This window comes from Branchiostoma floridae, chromosome 4, assembly GCF_000003815.2.
Source record: "Branchiostoma floridae strain S238N-H82 chromosome 4, Bfl_VNyyK, whole genome shotgun sequence".
Lineage (NCBI taxonomy): Eukaryota > Metazoa > Chordata > Leptocardii > Amphioxiformes > Branchiostomatidae > Branchiostoma > Branchiostoma floridae.
The window spans coordinates 28,016,588-28,037,820 of NC_049982.1; the positions used below are offsets into that span (position 1 = coordinate 28,016,588).

General features: G+C 40.2%; 2 protein-coding genes across 2 annotated transcripts in view; one reads left to right on the forward strand and one right to left on the reverse strand.

The window, feature by feature from the left end:
* On the forward strand, window positions 1–9,913 carry LOC118414560 (prostatic acid phosphatase-like). The gene is made up of 11 exons (XM_035818672.1): window positions 1–263; window positions 383–478; window positions 1,665–1,757; window positions 2,636–2,788; window positions 3,874–3,969; window positions 4,523–4,615; window positions 4,809–4,932; window positions 5,522–5,613; window positions 6,347–6,453; window positions 7,405–7,583; window positions 8,517–9,913. The coding sequence occupies exons 1-11, from the start codon at window positions 159–161 to the stop codon at window positions 8,693–8,695; spliced, it is 1,317 nt and encodes a 438-aa protein (XP_035674565.1). The 5' UTR covers window positions 1–158; the 3' UTR covers window positions 8,696–9,913.
* LOC118414559 (G-protein coupled receptor GRL101-like) overlaps window positions 9,713–21,233 on the reverse strand; it is a 13,777-nt gene continuing 2,256 nt past the window's right edge. Inside the window, exons 4-14 of the mRNA XM_035818671.1 lie at window positions 21,116–21,232; window positions 20,326–20,478; window positions 19,386–19,505; window positions 18,332–18,448; window positions 17,566–17,671; window positions 16,496–16,615; window positions 16,065–16,136; window positions 15,512–15,583; window positions 14,625–14,723; window positions 13,269–13,340; window positions 9,713–12,530 (exon numbers count right to left, since the gene is read on the reverse strand). Coding sequence (XP_035674564.1) covers window positions 11,177–12,530; window positions 13,269–13,340; window positions 14,625–14,723; window positions 15,512–15,583; window positions 16,065–16,136; window positions 16,496–16,615; window positions 17,566–17,671; window positions 18,332–18,448; window positions 19,386–19,505; window positions 20,326–20,478; window positions 21,116–21,232 — 2,402 coding nt within the window. The 3' untranslated portion in view covers window positions 9,713–11,176. The remainder of the gene's footprint in view (window positions 12,531–13,268; window positions 13,341–14,624; window positions 14,724–15,511; window positions 15,584–16,064; window positions 16,137–16,495; window positions 16,616–17,565; window positions 17,672–18,331; window positions 18,449–19,385; window positions 19,506–20,325; window positions 20,479–21,115; window position 21,233) is intronic.

The window sequence follows — 21,233 nt, forward strand, 5'->3', positions numbered from 1 at the left end:
CATGCGCGCCTGACTCAGGGTATAGTAATAACTGTAGATGAAGATGTAACCAGCAAATATGGAAGAACAACTGAACGTTTCCTAGGTCTTAATTCTGTAAGCTCGTCACGGAAAAATAGAAGACGGCCACCTAAACCGTACTAGTGGCACAACCAAAGATGGCGGACAGTCGTGCTACCAGTCGTGTTGTTTACATTCTGCTGGTGAATCTCCTACTCTGTCTGCACATCAGGGGCAAGAGGACTCTAAAATTTGTCAGCCTGGTAGGTGTATGCTGTTTTATGTGTAGTCATTCCATGATAATATTAGAATTCAAAATTTTCTTTCATGCAATGATAAAGGTAGGCAATATAACAAATTACCTATCTTTCCATTTATACAGCTATATCGACACGGAGACAGGACTCCGTATGACGTGTACGGAAATGATACCAACACAGAGGACACCTGGCCACAGGGTTTTATGCAGTTGACCAGGGTATGTAGCATAACTCAATTAACACACGTATACACACAGGCGCGCACGCACACACACACACAGATATGTGCATCCATACATACATTATACATAGACAACCACGCACACACATACACAAATACATTTACACACACATATATATGTCAGGGTAGAGACGCCTATCTGGTAGAATAGCGATTATATCGGTAGAGATCCCGATCGTAGTCTCTGTCGGCAGAAAAAAAAAACTCCGATCGGGATCTCTACCTGCAGATTCGCTGATTCTACCGGTGGAGATCCCGATCGGAGTTTCTGTCGACAGAGATTACGATCGGGATCTCTACCAATAGAGATCATATTCATATTCCCTTCATATCCCTGCATATTGATAGGGAATTGTCAAATATGTGAATTTATTGGCTTAAGTGATCATCACAAGTTCAAATTTGTCTCAAATTGTGTCACTTAGAGAAGAAACTGTTTGGCTTAAGCCCAATAAATTCACATTCTTATGCATATAAAGCTGGAAAAAAACAATGGCTAAACCAGATAGCTGAGAGTCTACTTTAATATTAAGTACCAGACAAGTCCAGCAACATTCCAATTAGAAATGACTCAAACAAGACGGGGCTGATAACCATTTTTCTGCTTTATCCGAATTGTGAATATTGCTTTACTATCAATAAGTAACAAGCACTCTACACCAAGTTAGATTAGTAATATAAAAGTTTGCAAACATTGAAGAACCAGATCGATATTTCTAACAGTAGAATCGGTGACTGTACTGGAATAAATCCCGATCGGGGTCTCTGTTGACAGAAACTCCGATCGGCATCTCTACCGGCAGAGATCCCAATTGGAGTTCCTACCAACAGAAATCCCGATCGCGATCTCTACCGGTAGAATCGCCGATTCTACCAGATCGGAGTCTGTACCCTGACATATACAATTCAAACACATGTACACACACACGCAATCTACAATCTAAAACTCTACTTCAATATCATGCATTTTTATTAGCCACTGGGCCTCTCTGTCTAGTTGCATTTGATTCATTTATGGAGCACATTTCATAATCAAATCTTTGGCCCTCATACTTTTGGTACAGTATGCAACATTTTATGAAAATTTTGAATGATTGTAGTTGTTCATCTCAGTGTCTAATATTTTATATAGGCATCAAACAATTACTCCCTGCTATACACAGGTCGGTATACAGCAGCAGTATGAGTTGGGGCAATTTCTCCGAAGTAGATATGTCGGACCGGACTTCCTCAATTCATCGTACAGCAGATATCAGGTAAATATTTATATAATCATTTATATCATATTAGTTTACATATTACTTAAATGGAAAGATATGGTCTTATCTTTAGTTTTCAAGATCACCATTAGAACACAACAAACAGTCAATAAATGTTGATACAAAAAAAACATCAATGTACAAGCTTACAAAGGTATAGCAGCAACAAATTGCTTTTAAATCCGTACAATTGTGGGTCGAAGTTTGCAGCTGTAAGTTTACAGTTGTGTATGCACAATTCCAGATATGTCTAGCTTGGCAGATATGTGTTTACATATAACATGTTTATAGCTGTTGTAGATTCTGTTTTCAGTGCCCTGCATTCCAAAATGCAAATCCGGTTTTAGGGCTCGGTTGTGGGCAAAAAAGACTAACTTAAGCACAGATTACTACTACCCCTGTCACATTTGGCGAAAATCGATCGGACGACGATATAATGATAACTACAATGCACAACAATTGTACAACGTACAAAGTATGGCTTATGTGTGACAGGGACGGTTTTCAGGTGAAAAATATGCGCAACCTTCTGTCGATCTTAGATATGGCCGATCTTCCATCGATACACCCGAAGATTGTGGATATTGTGACAGGGGTATACGCACCACTCTCTCATGACTTTTCAAGGTACAACGTTAGTTCACCTTTATCCGGGGTAACCTAAATCCGTTGTTTTAAAAGAAAACAGGGAATTTGCAGATATCAAGTCCACGGACGGTGGTATAAACTTGCATAGTTTTCAAAATATTGCAACATCCGAGGACGTGATATCCCTAAATAACGCGTTCGTAAAAAAAAGGATATAGGTTCATATAGGTTACCCCACGGATAAAGGTTAACTAGCGTTATACACTCACAACTGGCGGTTTACACAGGTCCAGGTTTGGAGCACGGATACAGACAGAACCCGGATGAGTGCCCAGGCTAATCTAGCAGGTTTCTTCCCTCCCTCCGGAAATCAAGTCTGGAATCCGGACATCCTCTGGCAGCCGATACCCGTCCACACTAAGCCTGAGAATGAAGACTCGGTGAGCTACTATTGAGTTTGAGTTTAGTTTGAGTTTATCTTGAGTCTATTTTGAGTAAATCTGTTTTGGTTTCTGTTCTTAGGATGTCATCCAATGTGTGTCCTAGCGTGTGAATCGTGCTATCATCCGCATAATGGTCTAATGATGCATTCTGTACCACCTCCTGCATATCATTTACATATATGCTATACAGTTGTGGTGCTAGGCAGATGCCCTGTGGTACCCCACAGTGTAAGGTTCTCTGCTTGCTGTAGGCCCCACTTGTATATACTTTCCATTTGCAACTTACACTAAAGGTGTCATAGGGTTGCTGTACCCGGTGCAACACCAGTTTTTCATTTTGGGCCGGTCCGGAATAAAACTGACCTGAAAAAAAATCAGTGACCTATTAGAAAATGAATAAATTATACCGGTAGACGTTCACGTGTTTTGGGGCTTGCCAGTCCATGAAAAACTCCATGAGTTGATAGTCATCTTTACCATACTTCTACGGTCAATCTTGGTGTAAGTTAACAGCTAGTGTCAGTTAGTGTTGTTTACATGAAGATAGGATTTCGAAACGCCAGAGCTAGTCAGATACTCGACCCAACAGATTCCATTGTAGCGAAATGGAACATTGTTTTGAGTATCACCCATATACAATTTTTTTTATGTACAATAAGGTCCAGGTTTTCACCGGGTCCTGTTACCCTGGAGCTAGACTGTAGATTTTCGAGCACGGTATATAAAGTGCTAAAACGTTTAATTCAAAATGTAAGGGTAAGATACATAATTGTACATATCCTTTTTTACCGTTATACATAATTATACATATTCCCTTTCACTATCATACATAATTATATATAGAAAATTTGGCTGTTATACATGATTATACATATCCCCTTTCACCATCGTACATATTATGTATGATAGAATATATTCCCTTATACAATATATTGCCAACGAAAACAACTTCTTAAGATTTGGGGAATCATTACATTCGTTTATTTACAATATTGGTGTGATGTGTGTGATGTGGGTGATGATTACAAATATTACGTTAAAAATTCCATATCAAAATTAACAATAAAACAACCTTTTTTTAGTTGCTGGGAATGCCACCATGTCCCAGATTTGACTATCTAAAGCAGGAATACCAGAGAACCAACCAGGAGTATCTACAAATGGACCAAGACAACAAAGTAAGGGAGATGCTTGTGGCATGTTTTTGGAAATCTTTATTACTTAATTGTCCTTTCTTTCGTGTTATAGAGCATGGTAGGTACATTTTCTCGTGTTTTGAATATTGCAATAAAGGGTATATTAATTTTACCCGAGAATCTTGTGACAGCAAAATTGCGTATGACTCATGATGTTTACTATGAGAGTGCGTGTATGTATGTATGTATGTATGTATGTGTATGTGTGTGTGTGTGTGTGTGTGTATGTGTGTGTGTGTGTGTGTGTGTGTGTATGTGTGTGTGTGTGTGTGTGTGTGTATGTGTGTGTATGTGTGTGTGTGTGTATGTGTTTGTGTATGTGTGTGTGTGTGCGTATGTGTGTGTATGTATGTGTGTGTGTTTGTGTATGTGTGTGTGTGTGCGTATGTGTGTGTATGTATGTGTGTGTGTGTGTGTGTGTGTGTCATATCCATATAGTCAACACGATAATCATACGAAATCGTAATCCCCATCTAACTGATTTTAAGGGTCTGTTTCCGACGTCGTAGTGAACTTTTCTTCATTTTGTCTTCAGGAATTCTTCAAGTACTTGACTCTGAGGACGGGACTGCCTGGAGACAAAGGGCACTGGGGTCTTAGAAAACTGCAGGATTCTTTGTTTTGCGAGGTATTCCTACAGTAGATGTATTGTGTTTGCAGAAGACTTCATATTTAAGGAACGTTGGATTGTTGAACCTTGCAAATATGGCGTATACACTTATCTATGCATGTCTGTTTGAATTACATAACCGTTCAATCGTGTCATTGCGTAGTGTAACAGGTTTGTGATGAAGAGTTCATTATTTTTGTGTATGATTCAGAAAACGCACAACAGAACCCACCCCGTGTGGGCAACACCCGAGGTTTATGACAAGCTGACGGAGTTCAGGAACTTTGACCTACGAGCTGACTTCTCTGACAGGGAAAGAAACAGGCTACACGGTGGTACGTAAAGAAAAACTATTCTTTAAAATGGAGTTCCGGCAGTTCCGGAGCAATCTGCCTAGGGGGCAAAAAGCTACACGACGTCTTCCTTTTTGGATGAACATGAACAGCTATCGGTCACCAAAATGTCAAGACATAGCATGTCCACCACAAAAGATACAAAACCCGAATCATCTGCTGTCGTACCAAGGCCACACATCAGGGGGTGTTGACCTTGACCTATGTCTTTACCACCCATATCCACAAACTAAATATTATTACAGCAATCCATCCCAAGGTTCGATAGTTACTAACCCTAAATATTGTTAAACACACAGAAACACACACACCAAACACAATACCTCAATTTTTATGTAGGCAACAACACGGTGGTGTCAAAATATTTTCTTCCTTTAGATTTTGATGTTTTGTATTTTCAACAATCCATATCTTACAACGACATGCCAAAATCCATACACAACTATATCGGTTAGAAAAAATATTGCCAATGAACGTAACGTTGAACCCGATACTTGAACTGAAAGATGTACCATATTCAAGAATCAAGTATTACATGCATGAATGCAAGTGTATCTGTGTTGTTCTCCAGGCCCTCTACTAGGGGCGATTGTGTATAATATGACTCAGGCTATAGAAGGTACCCTACCTGACGGGAGGCTAAAACTGGTGATGTACTCCGCTGTAAGTACTTCTTCTGCAATAAGTCACTTCTCCATTGCCTTGTCAAGAAATTAGGCTACATTGATTCTATCATATGAATGGCATCCTCTTGAATCCCCAAACTGATGCGAGCGTGCGAATGATTTTTTTGCCATAAAAAGTCGCATGCATTGTAAAATCTAAGTGGTCAGCTAGGCTGAACAAATGACCGAACACACATACATGGTATACCGGACAAGAGATTCTTAATTTTTGTTCTTAGACATCCTCTACTTATATTTTGACCTTGGAATAGACATTGGCATTGTTTTACATTGATTGTTTCGGATATCTTTTTTTTTAATTTACAGCATTTATTCACTCATTCTGCCGCTCCTTTGTACGATTTACAGTGTAGTTTTTTTTATCTCTTATAAACGACCGGAAATTGATGCGCGCGGTACTCTCCAAGCAGAGGTCGAATCGCGCAGATATAGTAGTAGTCGAAAAAAATACACTCGCGCTCTTCCTTAGCGCGCGGATGTCGTCCATATCATGAAATCAAAATAGCCTTACAGTGAAAAAATAGTATTGTCCCTTAGTACACTCAGTGTGACCGCAATGAGAGTGAGATGGAATAGAGGTGTTTTTTTTTTCAACTCAGGTCAAGAAATGTTCCTCTTTTAATGTTTTTAAACAGAAGTACAAATTTACAAAACATACATTTGTTATTGCATTGGGGAGACACTAAAACCAGCCACTCTTACTATTGCAGCACGACGCGACTGTGGCTAGCCTTCTGTCGGCGCTGGGCACCTTTAACTACATTCATCCTCCTTATTGCGCATGCGTCATGGTGGAACTACACCAGGAGGATTCTGGGTAAGACGCAAACCCTCCTGTGTAGTAGTAAAACGTTCGGATAGAGAATTAAGTTCTTTTTTTTTTATGTTTGTAAAGAAGGTTGCGACATAATTTTTATAATATTATATTATTTTATTTGCACATATTTTGTGTGTATTAGATAAAAGCATGTTTTTACGTATACATATATAAAGCATTTACTCCAAACATACATACAGAGCAAGAGTGAAAACGATGTTAACATACATAAATGTAACCATAGACAAGTTGGTGCTGTATTTATTAACAAAATCCACTTGTGTAGTGAGTGAAGGCATGGAAAATATAGAAAATGTTACATATTTGCAAATGTAAAAGTGGCGATTACAGACCCTTGTAACAGTAAAAAACACAATGTACTGTCGTTGAGTTGCTGTAGCTATATCGAGACAGGTGATAACAGTACTTCTTTGATGGGTATAAAGTTTACAGTGTAGAAGGTAGAATATAGTTGTTTCAGCGTGATGACCGCATTTACATACAGGATACGCCAAAAAGCAGTTACTCATTGACAAGCAACTAGATATATGTGAATGGGACTTCATCTGTGACGGTAGTCAACATTATGTTACAATTTCAAGTTTCATAAAAAATAAAGCACTTACCGACAAGCTTTCGATCAGTCCTCTGATCCCTCTCAAGTTGAAATGACCCAAAGTTTAAGTCACACATCCACACCGAAAGTGTGACGTCAGCAAAGGGTCAAAGGCGATTGGGTGTCGCTATCGGTCGGCTTTGGGTCATTTGAACTTGTAAAGGATCAGAGGACTGACCGAAAGCTTGTTGCTTAGCGCTTTATTTTGAGTACGGATATATAGTTTAAAATTGTAACATAACTGGATATCTGATTATGAAAACCGCCAGACGTTTCAAATAGCATCCACTATCTTTCTTCATTGTCATGGTGGATGAAGAATGATTCTCTTTCAGGGAATTCTTTGTGGAGGTTTGGTACAGAAGCGACAGCGGCCATGACCCGTACCTACTGACAGTCCCAGGCTGCCCGGACCCCTGCTCGTATCAACAGTTCCTGAACGCGACAAAAGACTCCATCGTCACAGACAGGGAAAAGGAATGTCAACTGAGAATCGTCGACATGTTGACAAGAAGTAAGCTAATTTCAACACTCTTTCTAATAATGCTAAACAAATGTTTATCCTCTCTGTTCCTTTAAAGTCAATTGTAACATCATGTCGGCCACACAGGATTACACCACATGTACAAATCCTTTAAGTTCAGGGACTATTCTCTGCTTTTTCTTTCTACTGGTAGGGGGATCGACTCACGCACATTATGTATTTTCATGTATGTATATACTTATTTAATTATTTACTTATTATAGTCCTGTGTAATGTATTATTTTCAATATTTGGTCACGCTAAAGTAAGTTGAGCAGAACTTGAGTCCGCCTTCACTTTGTCTTCGTACTTTTAGTTGTATAATTTTATGTATTTTTCAATAATAAAAGACGTAAACAATAGTATAAGTCTTACTATAATACACTCTAGTATTACACTGTCTAACAATTGATTGTGCAACAAATCCTTTCACATGATGCATAGACGTTCATTGACCGGTTACAAGGGGAAAATTGGAATGTTTTTTTTGGGGGGGGGTCGTCTCCTGATGACATCAAGTAAGTTTCTATCAAGGTCATCGCCCACTTTATCTGAAAGATTTAGATGTATAGACGAAATTCAAAACCACTACTAAAATACGCTTGGTTTGAGTCCACTGCATTTAAAAGAACGCGTGGAACTAATGGTACCTGCAACTCCGTTATTGGCTAATTGCCTGTGGTGCTCGGTGACCTCCTAGTAGTCATACGGCCATCTGATTTGTCTTCGCTGAAAATCGCCAAAATCTACTGAATGTCATATAGTCTACATGTACACGTCGACGATCCTAGTCGTTGAGAGCGTCGCTTTTTTTAATTGAGTGACACGAGTTCGGGATTTAACAGCTAACCATTAGCTATATTACTTACACAATGGTATACGTATACAATATACAACTGTAATCAGGATTTTGTTTTTTTTTAGGGACATCAATCATAGTGGTCGGAGTGGTGCTGGTGATTATATTGTTCGTGGTTGTTGTGATCTGGATCTGTGTTCGGCGATCAAGACGGAGTCATCAACACAGCCATAACCTGATCTCAGAAGAGAACATCTCACTGACGTCGACGAACGACGATGACAATGAAGATGAAACTGCATGATGAAAATGAAGAGCTCAATGAAGAGCTTAACTTGAAAGTTCATCTGTGTTGGTAGAAGTCATTCTTGAAGTAGACTAAGTTGAACTGTTAAATCCAACACAAAATTTTGACTCACCCAAATGTTTGCCTGAACAGAACCAGTCTTTGTCAAGAAATGAACAATCGGCTGCTGCCGAGGCGTCACGTTATGCAGATAGAACACGTGACTCAGTGAGCAGGGGTCATAGGTTGCAGGAAACCTGTTCTTTGCTATATTACAGGGATTTGAAGGGTCAATGTACAGGGGAGATTCCCCTGGCTTTTTTGGAAAAACACAGCAAACAGAGAGAGAGAGAGAGAGAAACACACACACAATATCTTTATGATATTTTCATGAATATTTTTCATGAAGATACAAAAATGACTAGGATCGCCAGGTTTCGCAAGGGTCAGTCGGAAACTCGGAAAGGCAACACTTTTTTCTTAGGCATTATTTTAATGCATTTAGATTGAAGAGACACATTACGCATGCTGATATAGTGGCATTTCATTTATTATGATTATAATATAAAACCCAAAGTATCAGAACAATTAAAGAAAATCCCCTACTGCACCCTCTCTATCTGTTGCCACCACTGATGTTGTTATTGATGTTTGATGTCATGTCATGTTGATTTGATCATATGGATGACATCCTCTAGGAATCCCAAAAAAGGTCCCCCCAAAAGTTCTCTTCTGTATGAAATATAGGTGGTCTTGAAGGTTGAACAAATGATAAACTACACAAAGTATAGTATACCAAACTATAAATTCTGCATTTCTGTTCTTTCACACCTTCGGCTTCGTCTTGAACTTTGGAATTGACATTGGCATTCTCTAGCATTAATATCCATTCTCCTTTTTTTCAGTCAACGGCCTAACATATGTAATCATTCTATAACTGATTTCTAAGATTTAAAGAATGGTCGAAAACTATTTCTGGACTTTGAAACTGATATTGACATTCTCTAACATTAATATCCATTCTAAGGTTTTTTTAACTGACAGCCTATATGCACTCATGCTACAACTGCTTTCCACAATTTAAGGAATGGTCGAAAACATTTTTCTGAAACGGACAAAAATTGATGCGCGCGGATGTCATCCATATGGCAGAGCAACATGGCCTTGTAAAATAAAGAAAGTGACTTGATTGACATTATATCTGTTGCAATTGTTAGATTACAATACATTGACTTACTGAGTAATAACGCTTCATTTCTTTTGCTGACAAAAACGTACGAAACGCAGATTTTTAAATTTCTTGCCTGCTTGAATAAAGATAAAGATCCACAAGCATGGGCAATTACTGCCTTGAATGCTCAATTATATTAATTAATCAAATATTAATTAATGAAACATTTGTTGTACATCATCATGCAGTCTTGACATTCCTCACCAAATATTATTCATTAAACTTGTCAAATTTGTAATCATTTAAACGCATAATGGGACTACAGAGGAATCAAACTCCGAATACAGTTGGCAAAGCTAACTGTTCAATTATAGTTATGTCTTATTGTGTTAATCTAAAAATGTATACCTACAAAATGATCGTTGTGTTGGTCGACATTGTAAATATTCCAAGTATTTGTCAACGATCATTGTTTTGCGACCTGTACTTCACCCAGTGGGTTTATGTGTACAATAAAGGTCTTCATTCAGTCAGTGTAGTTAAAGTACAGTAGTAATCTTGATTACAATACAATGATATTGATAAACCATGCACAAAATTGTTTATGATATTGTAATAGCTTCTAATCATCTGACTGGACACAGACACGTGGCGGGCCCTGTAAGAATAAAGACTTGTTTTTGGCGACGGCTCAAGGGCCGGGTAATAGTATTAAATTGTGTGCAGGAATGTGTCCGTAGGAATGTGCTCCCGTAGGAGTTTGTGTTGTCAGGAATGTGTACCGACGGGACTGTGTCCGCAGGAATGCTCCCGGAATGTGTTTGTGGGAATGTGTCGGTAGGAATTTTTATGTAGGGATGTGTTAGCAGGTAGGTTTGTATCCGGGAATATCATAGTAATGTCATAGTAATGTGTCCACAGGAATGTCCCCACAGAAATTAGCAGAGATGTGTGTCTGCAGAAATATCATAGAAATGTGTCCTCAGGAATGTGTGTCTACGGGAATAGCATAGGAATGTGTCCACAGCAGTGTCCTCGCAGAAATTCGTTTCTAGGAATGTGTTTGTAGGAAGGTGTGTCTGCAGGAATATCGAAGAAATGTGTCCGCGGGGATGCGTTATATTCTGTCTGATAGAGTATGCCCGCAGGTATGAGCATCTGCGGGAATGTACCAGCTAGAGTGAATTTCTCCACATACAGGAATGTGTCAGCAGGAATTTGTCTACTGGAATGTGTCAGCAGTCCACTGGACCCATCTCTGTTTAAAAGGTTAAAATGTTACGCATGTCTGCCACATTGGGTGATTGCAGAACGTCCTTCTCCAGCCCCTACTTCTTCCTTCCAACGACGACCCCAGCAGGTTTCTTGCCTCCTCCACCTGGCTTCTTTCCGCCCGCAGCGCCCGGTTTCTTCCCTCCGGCGGCGCCAGGACCACCGACTTTCTTGCCTCCAGGGCCGCCGGCCTTTTTCTTCCCTCCCGGAGCACCCGGACCACCGGGCTTCTTTCCACCAGCGGCGCCCGGTTTCTTGCCTCCGGGACCGCCTGCTTTCTTCCCACCAGCGCCAGGGCCGCCGGCCTTCTTCCCAACTACAGGCCCGCCAGCCTTTTTCCCTCCTACGGGGCCGCCGGCTTTCTTCCCGGCCACACCGCCCTTCCCACCGGGAGGAACCGGCCCGGGCGGCTTCTTCTTCCCCTTGGCCTTGATAGCCAACACGGTGTACAGAACGGGGTTGAGAGCCGAGTTGATCGGCAGGATGATGACCGCGGTGAAAGCGAACACCTCGCCGGGGAGGGCTACCCCAGTCAGCGCCATGATGCCCATGAGAGTGACCGGGAACCAACAAAAGAAGTCGGTCAGCACGATCATGGTCATCCGGGTGGTCATGGTCTGGGTCTGGCCAGCCTTCTGCTTTCCCGCGGCCTCTCCGGACGCCTTGCCGGCGCTGCGGACGGAGATGAACATGGCGATGTAGCTTACCATGATCAGCAGGAAAGCGATGAAGTTGAAGACCATAAAGATGGCCACGGAGTACTCGAACCCAGGAGGGCGCTCAGCGGTGATGTGTAAGGGGAGACACACCCCGGAACGAGCGTAAAACTCGTCATGGAAATACGGCACCTCCATGAGGGGGAAAACCCCCAGAAAGGCCACGATTCCCCAAATCGCGACCATCGTGAGCGAAGCCTGCTTTGCGTTGATCTTCCACTCCGTCTTGAACGGAAACACGACGGAGATGAAGCGGTCAACCGTGATGAGGACGAGAGAACACACCGACACCTCGCTCGACACCACGAAGATGAAGCCAGAAAGCTCGCACAGCCAACTTGTGCGCCACTTCTCATCGTTCCAGATGTACACGTTGCGGTAGAACTCGTCAACAGACGCTATGATCATCTGATACACCCCCATCATGAAATCGGCGATCCCGAGATTCAGAACGAGGATGTTTTGGACTCGGCTCTTGCCGAGAGACTGATCTCGGTCGGCGATGATCCGACGAATGATGACGTAACCGTTGCCAAGGATGGCGAAGCTTGCGAAGGTCCACATGACCACGCGCAGGCCCTGGCGGGCGATCAGGTCCTCGCAGGAGGAGAGCTCGTTGGGCTGAGGACTGAACGTGTCGAGTTGTTTGGTCTGGGTGAGAGCCACGCAGACGAATACGTATTTGTCGGTGTGCCTGCAATGAATGGAAGATGGATGATACGCCTGACTAAAACAGCGCTCCTAGCGTCCGGCCTTACAGTCGCCACCACTCTCAGGGAGGGGGTCATTAACCCCAGCCAGCGAGAGACTGTGTAAACACAGGCTGGGCTATAACTGATATAAGATATGCAAAATGTTAATGTTTCAATGTTCATCTCTTACTTGTTATGTCACATGTTCCAATAGTCCAATGCATTGGAACCGAGCAGGTTCATGCAATTTTCTTATTGATTATGCAAATCAGATTATGATTCGCATATTCACCATCTGCTTATGTTGCTTGTTGTTTGTTTTCTCTTGTGTTCAAGAGTATAATAAAACCTATTGTTCCTGGAGTCTAACTACAATTAAATCAAATACAAAGAACACCAAAGCACATCCTGGCTTCATGCAATTGATTGCTCTATCCCGGTCATCCAGAACTGAACCCAATCCGAGCACAACTTGGATAGAGCACTTCTTGGATAAAACACTTTAATATAACGTTCTTGGCAAATTTGATTTTTTTTTTCAACCTTTATTTAACTTTGGTACATCTTCGGCCTAAGCCGTTTTTCAAGATTTCAAGGGTGGGGGAGGTCAGAGGCCTAAATAGCTTCGAAATACAATGTAGTACACAAAAGATACAATTCAACATTTCATAGCCACTTTCGTATTCAATATAATATCAGTCTATCTCATAGTCCATTATAATAATAAAAGTTTTACTTACAGCTCACTGAGCTCCGTCAGACCGTCAAACATTCCAGGACCAAATTCTGTGATTTGGTTATCTTGAAGACGTCTGCAAATCAGATATTGAAAATGTTAATTTTAATACGTCGATGAAGGGTAGACATCGAGGTAATAATATAAGATACGCCAATCAGGTAGCAAGAAACGTCTGACGGTTTCTAAAATCAATTTTATCCAGTTGCTTGAGTAATTGCTATTTGGCGTACATTTTGATGCTTGTGCTAGTGTTTGAATGGTAATGATATAAATGCTCGTGATAGTGTTTAAGAATTCGAAGTACCTGTCATATCAATGGGACTAAATATAAAGTTTATTGTTTAATGATATCTAACATATTGTCCTCCATTAGAACGTTTGGAAAATTTCTAAATGTGTTTAAAACGATTTAAACGTTTCAAAACGATTTTAACATAATTTTTCATGTTAAAACAAGTTTTTGACTATATGTATAATATCTTTACGCAAATATGTGCAGAATCACATATTTGAGATATCCTCCAAATTTGCTCTAGACTGACCCAGTCTGGTAGAAGACAACATAGCATATTAGGATTGTGCAAGATGTAATGCACCTTTCTCACGTGGCGGCCATGAAATATTGAAGACGGGGTCAATGTGGCAAACAGACAAAACTTATTTCTAAAATTAGCTCACGTTTAGTTTTCCCCCAAACCACACAGATTTTCACAATAAAAGATCAAGTAGTAAATATTATAAGTCGTGTTTTGCACCGAAAGATGTAGCAATTTAGGGTAGCGTAGACTGATCCCATAGTCCCTTAAGAGATGCAAAATAAAAATATAATAATGCAAATATTTAACGCACATGCAGCCATTCTCTTATCGGTCGATTTTTTAAATTTCCATTCTATGATTGGCTGAACTGCTAATTATGATGGACAGTCTTTTGTTTGCCTCATTGAACTCGTTTTAGATCTATCATTGCCGCCTTGTGACAAAGGTGTATATTGCTACGTTGAACATGTCACGTGCCATAGCTAGACCGGTGGTCATTCCCACTTCAGATAGTCGGCGGACTTCTTAAAAGCTTGGTGGTCCTAACAAGGTGTTTACTTTGCGTACTGAAAAATCTTAATAAAATCTGAATAATGGCTATAACGATAATTCATCTTTAACTACGGAATAACCTATATCCGTTGTTGACATAAATTCCGTGGACAGTGGTTTTGAATTGAAATGTTTTTAAAAATATGCTTCAAAAAAATTAAGCTTGAAACCATCTTCCGTCGCCATGATACTAGTATTATCCCTACACCCTGATTTCAGAACTACCGATAAACGTTACCCTGCGGATAAAGGTTAACTAGACTTACAAGTTGACCAGGTTTGAAGTTGCGGTTGGATCGGATGGATCCGGTGCGAGCATGAAGGCACCGTTGTCCACACTGAAGATCTTATTTCCACTGAGGTCCCTACAGAAACAAACCAATTATGCAGCAATACAGTTTCAGAAAGTTCTTTATGCAGAACCACATGATGCTACATTTGCCTATGTTTTGGTTACCGTCTGTATGTTGCTCCCTCTAGGGTAATACCTCACAGGGCACTACCTCACAGTGCAGCTAGGGGGCGCTGCTGATGTGTTACAGATGCGGTCACAAACGTAAAGTACTGCCACATTTACACGACACTTACAAAGATTAATAAAAATTGTAGAGACGGAATTCATTTCTCTGCTTTGACAAGGAGTGCAAAAAAAATTTGAAACGAAATACATTTCGTATCAGAATGGTTAAAACGATTCTTATGTAACGAATATAGCGGCTGTACTGATGTCAGCATTTCAACTGTATTATTGATGTTGGTAATTCGTAGAATGTTAACAGGGCTCGAAATATTTCTCCTTTTTTTTGCATAACTGCATTGGTGCAGGTAACATTGAAAATTACCTGCACCAGACAAATTTTACCTCCACCACTTTGAATTTAGGAAGTATGAATCATACTAAAATTGTTCACGAATCCATTGCTATCTTTTTCTTCTATACATTATAGGTGGTAACAGCCAATGCAGCTAAGAAAAATCAATACACACCTACATAATAGGACATCTATGTATGAAACACAAAACATGGACCATTGCAGGTTATGTGCAGGTAGCTAGACACCAGAAATACCTGCACAGCTCCAATTGTACCTGCATATACAGGTGGTATTTTGAGCCCTGGTTAAGAATGCATATTTAAGTTTTGGGTACTCACAGAAACTCCAGCCTTCGGAGGTACTTGAAAGGTTGTCCCTCGATAGTTGTAATCTCATTGGCGCTAAGATCGCTGCAAAATATCATGCAAATGATTATATTACTTATAACTACAGCGTATACATTGTACAAACCATTAAATGTGACAGAATAAATCAAGCATATAAAACCACCGTTGCAAATTTTCTTTTCAAGCAGGACGTTGACATCTTTCAGTGTTGACTGTTGAATGAATCATTTTAATGTTTAAAATGTTACAATTCATGTAAGTTGCTATTGCTTTCCATTTAAAGACCACTATTGCATGCTCCTAATTCATTTTAATTTTAACACATGTTTTGAATGAAATTGATTTTCTAATATTAGCTGATAAAAATAACGGACATAGATTTTAGATTGTTATTGCAAGAAATATAGTAACAGTCCTTTCTATTGTATCTTATCATATTATGTAATCTTTGCATTTCAGATTTCTTTGGATCTATTGAGATTTTCTCAAAATATTAAACCATAACTTTATCGTACATGGTGTATAGGTTAAAATGGTAACTCACAGGTAATACAGGTTGGCTAGCGCTTCCAGTGTGCTGTTGCCGATGTAGTGCAAACTTACGTTCCTCAAAATACTGCAAACAAACAAAAAAACAAGGCACAAATCACACATACTGCAAGTGTTCAGTTTATACACATTTATATGTTACATCTGAATAATTTTCGAGTTTTAGCATTCTTTTTCAATCTGTAGCCTTGTGATATTTTCTCAGCTTTGAATGCTTGCTCTCAGAACGGCAGCCGTGGTACCAGACAAAAACACTGTCTGTTAATTTTTCCTGCAGGTACGTAACTATTTTCTAATAGGCAATACAATGCAATGCAATATTTAGGCATGCCTTAAAAACATGCGTAAAGGGGCATCCCATGAAGGAATGCTTTACTCATTTCACTGTAAACATAATTAAGAACTTGGTAGTGAATTTATACTTACAGTTCACCCATCAACTTGAAGTTTGTCAGGTCGAGCAGAGTTTCGTTCTGGAGTGCCGTTCCGTTAACGTCCGTCTTAATCGCCCGTTCGATCTCCAACAGTACAGCGTTGCTTGCATCACTGTAACAACACAGCATTGGTCAATACACGTGATCAGATTAACTAGACAACCAATCAACTGTCCGGGGTGAATATCAGGGATCTCCGACTTTTGGGCGTTAGTTGCATAGCTTCATCAACACGTCATTGGTCAATACAATTTAATTAGTTAGACAACCAATCAACTGTCTGTACGTTGTGAATATCAAGGATCTCTAACAGTATGGCGTTAGCTGCGCATGCATCACTGTAACAACACGCCACTGGTCAAAACATTTAACAAACTAAGTTAACAAATAAAACAACCAATCAACTGTCTGTGATAACTATAGGAACTCTCCAACAGTCGGGTGTCACGGTAACAACACATCATTGGTCAATACATTTATCAAATTAACTAGACAACCAATCAGCTGGCTGGGATAACTATAGGGAATCTCCAACAGTCGAGTGTCACTGTAACAACACGTCATTGGTCAATTCACTTATCAAATTAACTAGACAATCAATTGCAGTGAACTGTCTGTGATAACTATGAGGAATGCCCAACAGTCCGGCGTCACTGAAACAGAATATCATTGGTTAATACACTTATCAAATTAACTAGACAACCTATAAACTGTCTGGGATGCCCATGAGGAATTTTCAAGTCGGGCGTCACTGAAACATCGCATCATTGGTCAACACATAAGTCAAATTAACTAGACAACCAGTCTACTGTCTAGGATAACTATGAGGCGTCACTGAAACATCACGTCATTGGTTAACACATAAAAGTATGTCAAATTGATTAAACAACCAATCAACTGCCTGTGGTTAATATATCTAGGGTCTCCAACAGTCGGGCCTTAGCTGCATCACAGTAACAACACATCACTGGTCAACACACTTGTAATTGAATTAACTAGATGTGTTGAAGCGAAAATAAAGGAAGATTTTACCTAGTACCAAGCACTGAGTTCAACACTCACAGTTTTCGAAGTTGTTTGGTCAGTTTATCCAGGGTTACGTCAAACCTGTTGTTTGGACATAAGAAAGACAGTCCCTCGCATTTGCAGCCTTTGGGGCACTCGATACCTGTAGGATACAACATACTTGTAAAATAACACTATTGGGTTGATGTATATGAAGAAAACATTCCAATTTTCCCTCGACTTTATCGAAAGTAAAAATGTGTTATCCTAAAAGCTGCACTGCTTGAAACCTAATTGATTTGAAGTCTCTGCCCAAGTACCAAATATCAAGACTACTTACTGAGGTATTCTTGATCTATCATGTTCACACACACACACACACACACACACACACACACACACACACACACACACACATACACACACGCGCACACACATACACACACACACACACACACATACACACACGCACACACACATACACACACACACACACACTCACGAACGCACACACGAACACACACACGCACACAAACATTGCATGTAAAGCTTTGAGTTTCTAGGTAACAAACTCTTGCATGTTGCACCCGGAAACTTGACATTTTTAGCGATTTACGGGACATGTCGAACAGGACACACTGCCTGTCCGGGCCATCGGCACACCCACAAATTTCCGGAAACGAACCACATTTGTGCTCGGTACGTGTCCAAGGCCTGTGCATTTCCGTACACACACACAGGCATATGCAACAACACTATCCAAAATCATATAACCTTGTGGCAAAGGTAACAATCAGTAATGTTGGCAAAGCTTAAGTCTTACCGCAGTTGAACTCATCGTCTCCATTTGGGCACTGCCTGATGCCATCACAGCGGTTCTCCATGGGTGTGCAGCTGCCGAAACTGTTGCAACGGTGGGCGCCAGGGCACTCGTAACCCTCTGTAATAGTAAAAGCAACGAATTTATAACTATCAATGCAAGGCATGCTTTTTTTGTGTGTTTCTGTGTGTGTCTCTCTGTGTGTATGTGTCTCTGTGGTGTGTATACATGTGTGTGCGTGTGTGTGTGTGTGTGTGATACCATGTTTATGTATGCACGTGATTGTGTGTATGTATGTGTGCGCAGATGCCTGTGTGATATGTGTGTCTGTGTGTGTAATTGGAAGTGTGTATGTGTATGTGTATGTGTATGAATATGTGTATGTGTGTGCGCGCGCCTGCATGTGAGTGCTTTTGTGTGTGGATGTGTGTAGGGGCTTCAATCTTTAATGTATCCCTATGTTTATTTCCTTTTCATTTATTTGATTAATTAATCAATTCATCCGTCCATACCCTTCCATCCATTTATACATTGAAACATTATTTTTTTTATTTCCCTAGTCCCTTCCTTTCTTTTACCAATCAACAAGTTTTTCGTTGATTCCTTACTACTGTGCTTTCATCCTTCGTTTTACAATGATTCATTCATTTTATCATTCATTTTCTTGTTTCGCTCATCCATCTATCCACCCATCATTCCACGCATTCATCCTTTTATTCATTTGTCAATCCATCCAGTCATCAATCTATGCATTCATCCTTTTATCAATTTGTCAATCAATCCATCCATCAATTCATGTATTCATCCTTTTATTCATTCATCCATCCATCCATTCATTCATCCATCCATTCAATTCCTTCCTTCCTTCCTTCAATCATTCATTCATCCATCTATTCATCTATCCATTCATTCAATGCCTTCCTTCCTTCCTTCAATCATTCATTCATTCATTCATCCATTCATCTATCCATTCAATTCGTTAATTCACTCGTCCATTATCCATCCATCCATTCATTCGTTCGTTCATTCATTCAGTCATCCATCCATCCATCCGTACCACAGTTCTCCTCGTCCTCCCCAGTGGAACAGTCCATCTTCCCGTCACACCTCATGTGCTGCGGGATGCAGTATCCCAGGTTGCATTGCAGGTGGTTTATCGGACACACAAACTCTTTCGCTGTCCCACAAAAGAATAAACAAAAAAAATCATAAATAATACATCATACGTCCGTAAAATAGTTTTTTATGACTTTCTTAATGCCGCAGCGTATGCTTTAGGCCATACATATTCGAAATACCAATGCTATGAATGTTCTATTTCCTTTAAAAGAAATCTCAGTTTGTACTTGTACTGTACATCTATACCACCATATATTTTTCGCTGTCTACTGTTATTCAAACTGCAAAAAAGTGTAGTAGTCTGCATTTATTCAATGATTTCATTTGTTAGGATTCTCCACAGTGAAGGGTATGGCGGAACAGGTGTCAAAAGACACCTTTTCGAAGCCGCCATACCTTAAACATAACAATGATACATCAAATCATAATATACATAAAATACAAGAACAGATATTATAATCAATGTAATGTTCAAATCAAGATAAATCAACTTAAATTAAGAACACACATACATTATTGAGTCCAAATCTATGAAATATTTGATTGCTACCTTCACATAGAGTTGCTGTACGGGTCAACGAAGACACCCGTAATGAAACCAGCACTATATTCGCGCACGCACAACTTGGAACAATCTGTACCATGCTATACTATCATGCTCACTTCCTGGGAGCTTAGCCAAAAAAAACACGTCTACATGTTACTCACAGCATGGCCTAAGATGGGTAAGATCCCAACACCCTATCATGACCCCCCTCGTTGTCCTGGTTGCACATAAAATCGCTAAATTCGCGCAGATGCAACTTGGAACAATATGCACACTATCATGCTCACTTCCTGGGAGCGTAGCCAAAAAAACACGTCCACATGTTACTCACAGCATGGCCTGAGATGGGTAAGATCCCGGCACCCCATCATGACGCCCTCGTTGTCCTGCTCGTAGATACACGTGCTGTTCGGGCTCGAACACACCCCGTTCTTGCAACGGATCTGTCCTTTCATCGGGCAGGTGAAAGTTGGGCTCTTGTAATCTATATGGGACAAAGTAAAATATACTAAAAAGAAGTTGTTGTTAATTTCTTGGTATACTTATGAAGGCTTTTCTTGCTTAGGTTCATTGTCAATAAAAATTAATCCCTAGGTTAACGTTGTCTAAATGCACATTGAATTAAAGGCTGAACGGCTTGGAAAGACTTATGAGTCAATTTCATTTCCTGTCACCATTTTTGGACCTTTCTATCACCTTTGAGCTAACTTCATGTTAGTGTCCCCGACGTGCCTAGCATTCAAATGCCAACTGCAGAATTGCCGACACAAATGGCTACAAACAAACACACCGAGTGTTTACAACACCTCTGGTTTTATTGAGGCAATAGCGCTTAATATAAATCACTTTATGGATTCAGAATCAAAATAGAAAAGACTATAAAAGGGTTCTTTGCTATATATAAGAGCATATTCAAAATAGGTTTTGGTGACCGTCTGTCACCTTTCTCAGGGCAATAATGACTAATGGTTATACTTCGCATCGCAGCTAGGTGTCGCTGTTACAGTCTTGAAAAGGCGGTCCCAGATGTAAAGTATTGTCGCATTTGCATGAACTTTGTCAAGCAACAACAGCAAGAGCGTGGACAATTATCAAGGTTTTTCTTAAACAAACAAACGTACCACAGTCGAATGGTTCGTCTTCACCGATGTAGCCCATGCAGTCTATCTGGCCGTCGCAGTATCGCTCAATATTCAGGCACGAGCCGTCAAAACACTGGAAACCCTCTGGGCAGAAATC

Bases quoted from the DNA above. Each gene is read 5' to 3' on its own strand.
- LOC118414560 (XM_035818672.1), top strand. From the start codon at position 159: ATGGCGGACAGTCGTGCTACCAGTCGTGTTGTTTACATTCTGCTGGTG. The intron at 2,789-3,873 runs GTGAGCTACTAT...ACCTTTTTTTAG, and splicing joins AGCCTGAGAATGAAGACTCG to TTGCTGGGAATGCCACCATG. The intron at 3,970-4,522 runs GTAAGGGAGATG...TTTTGTCTTCAG, and splicing joins AAATGGACCAAGACAACAAA to GAATTCTTCAAGTACTTGAC.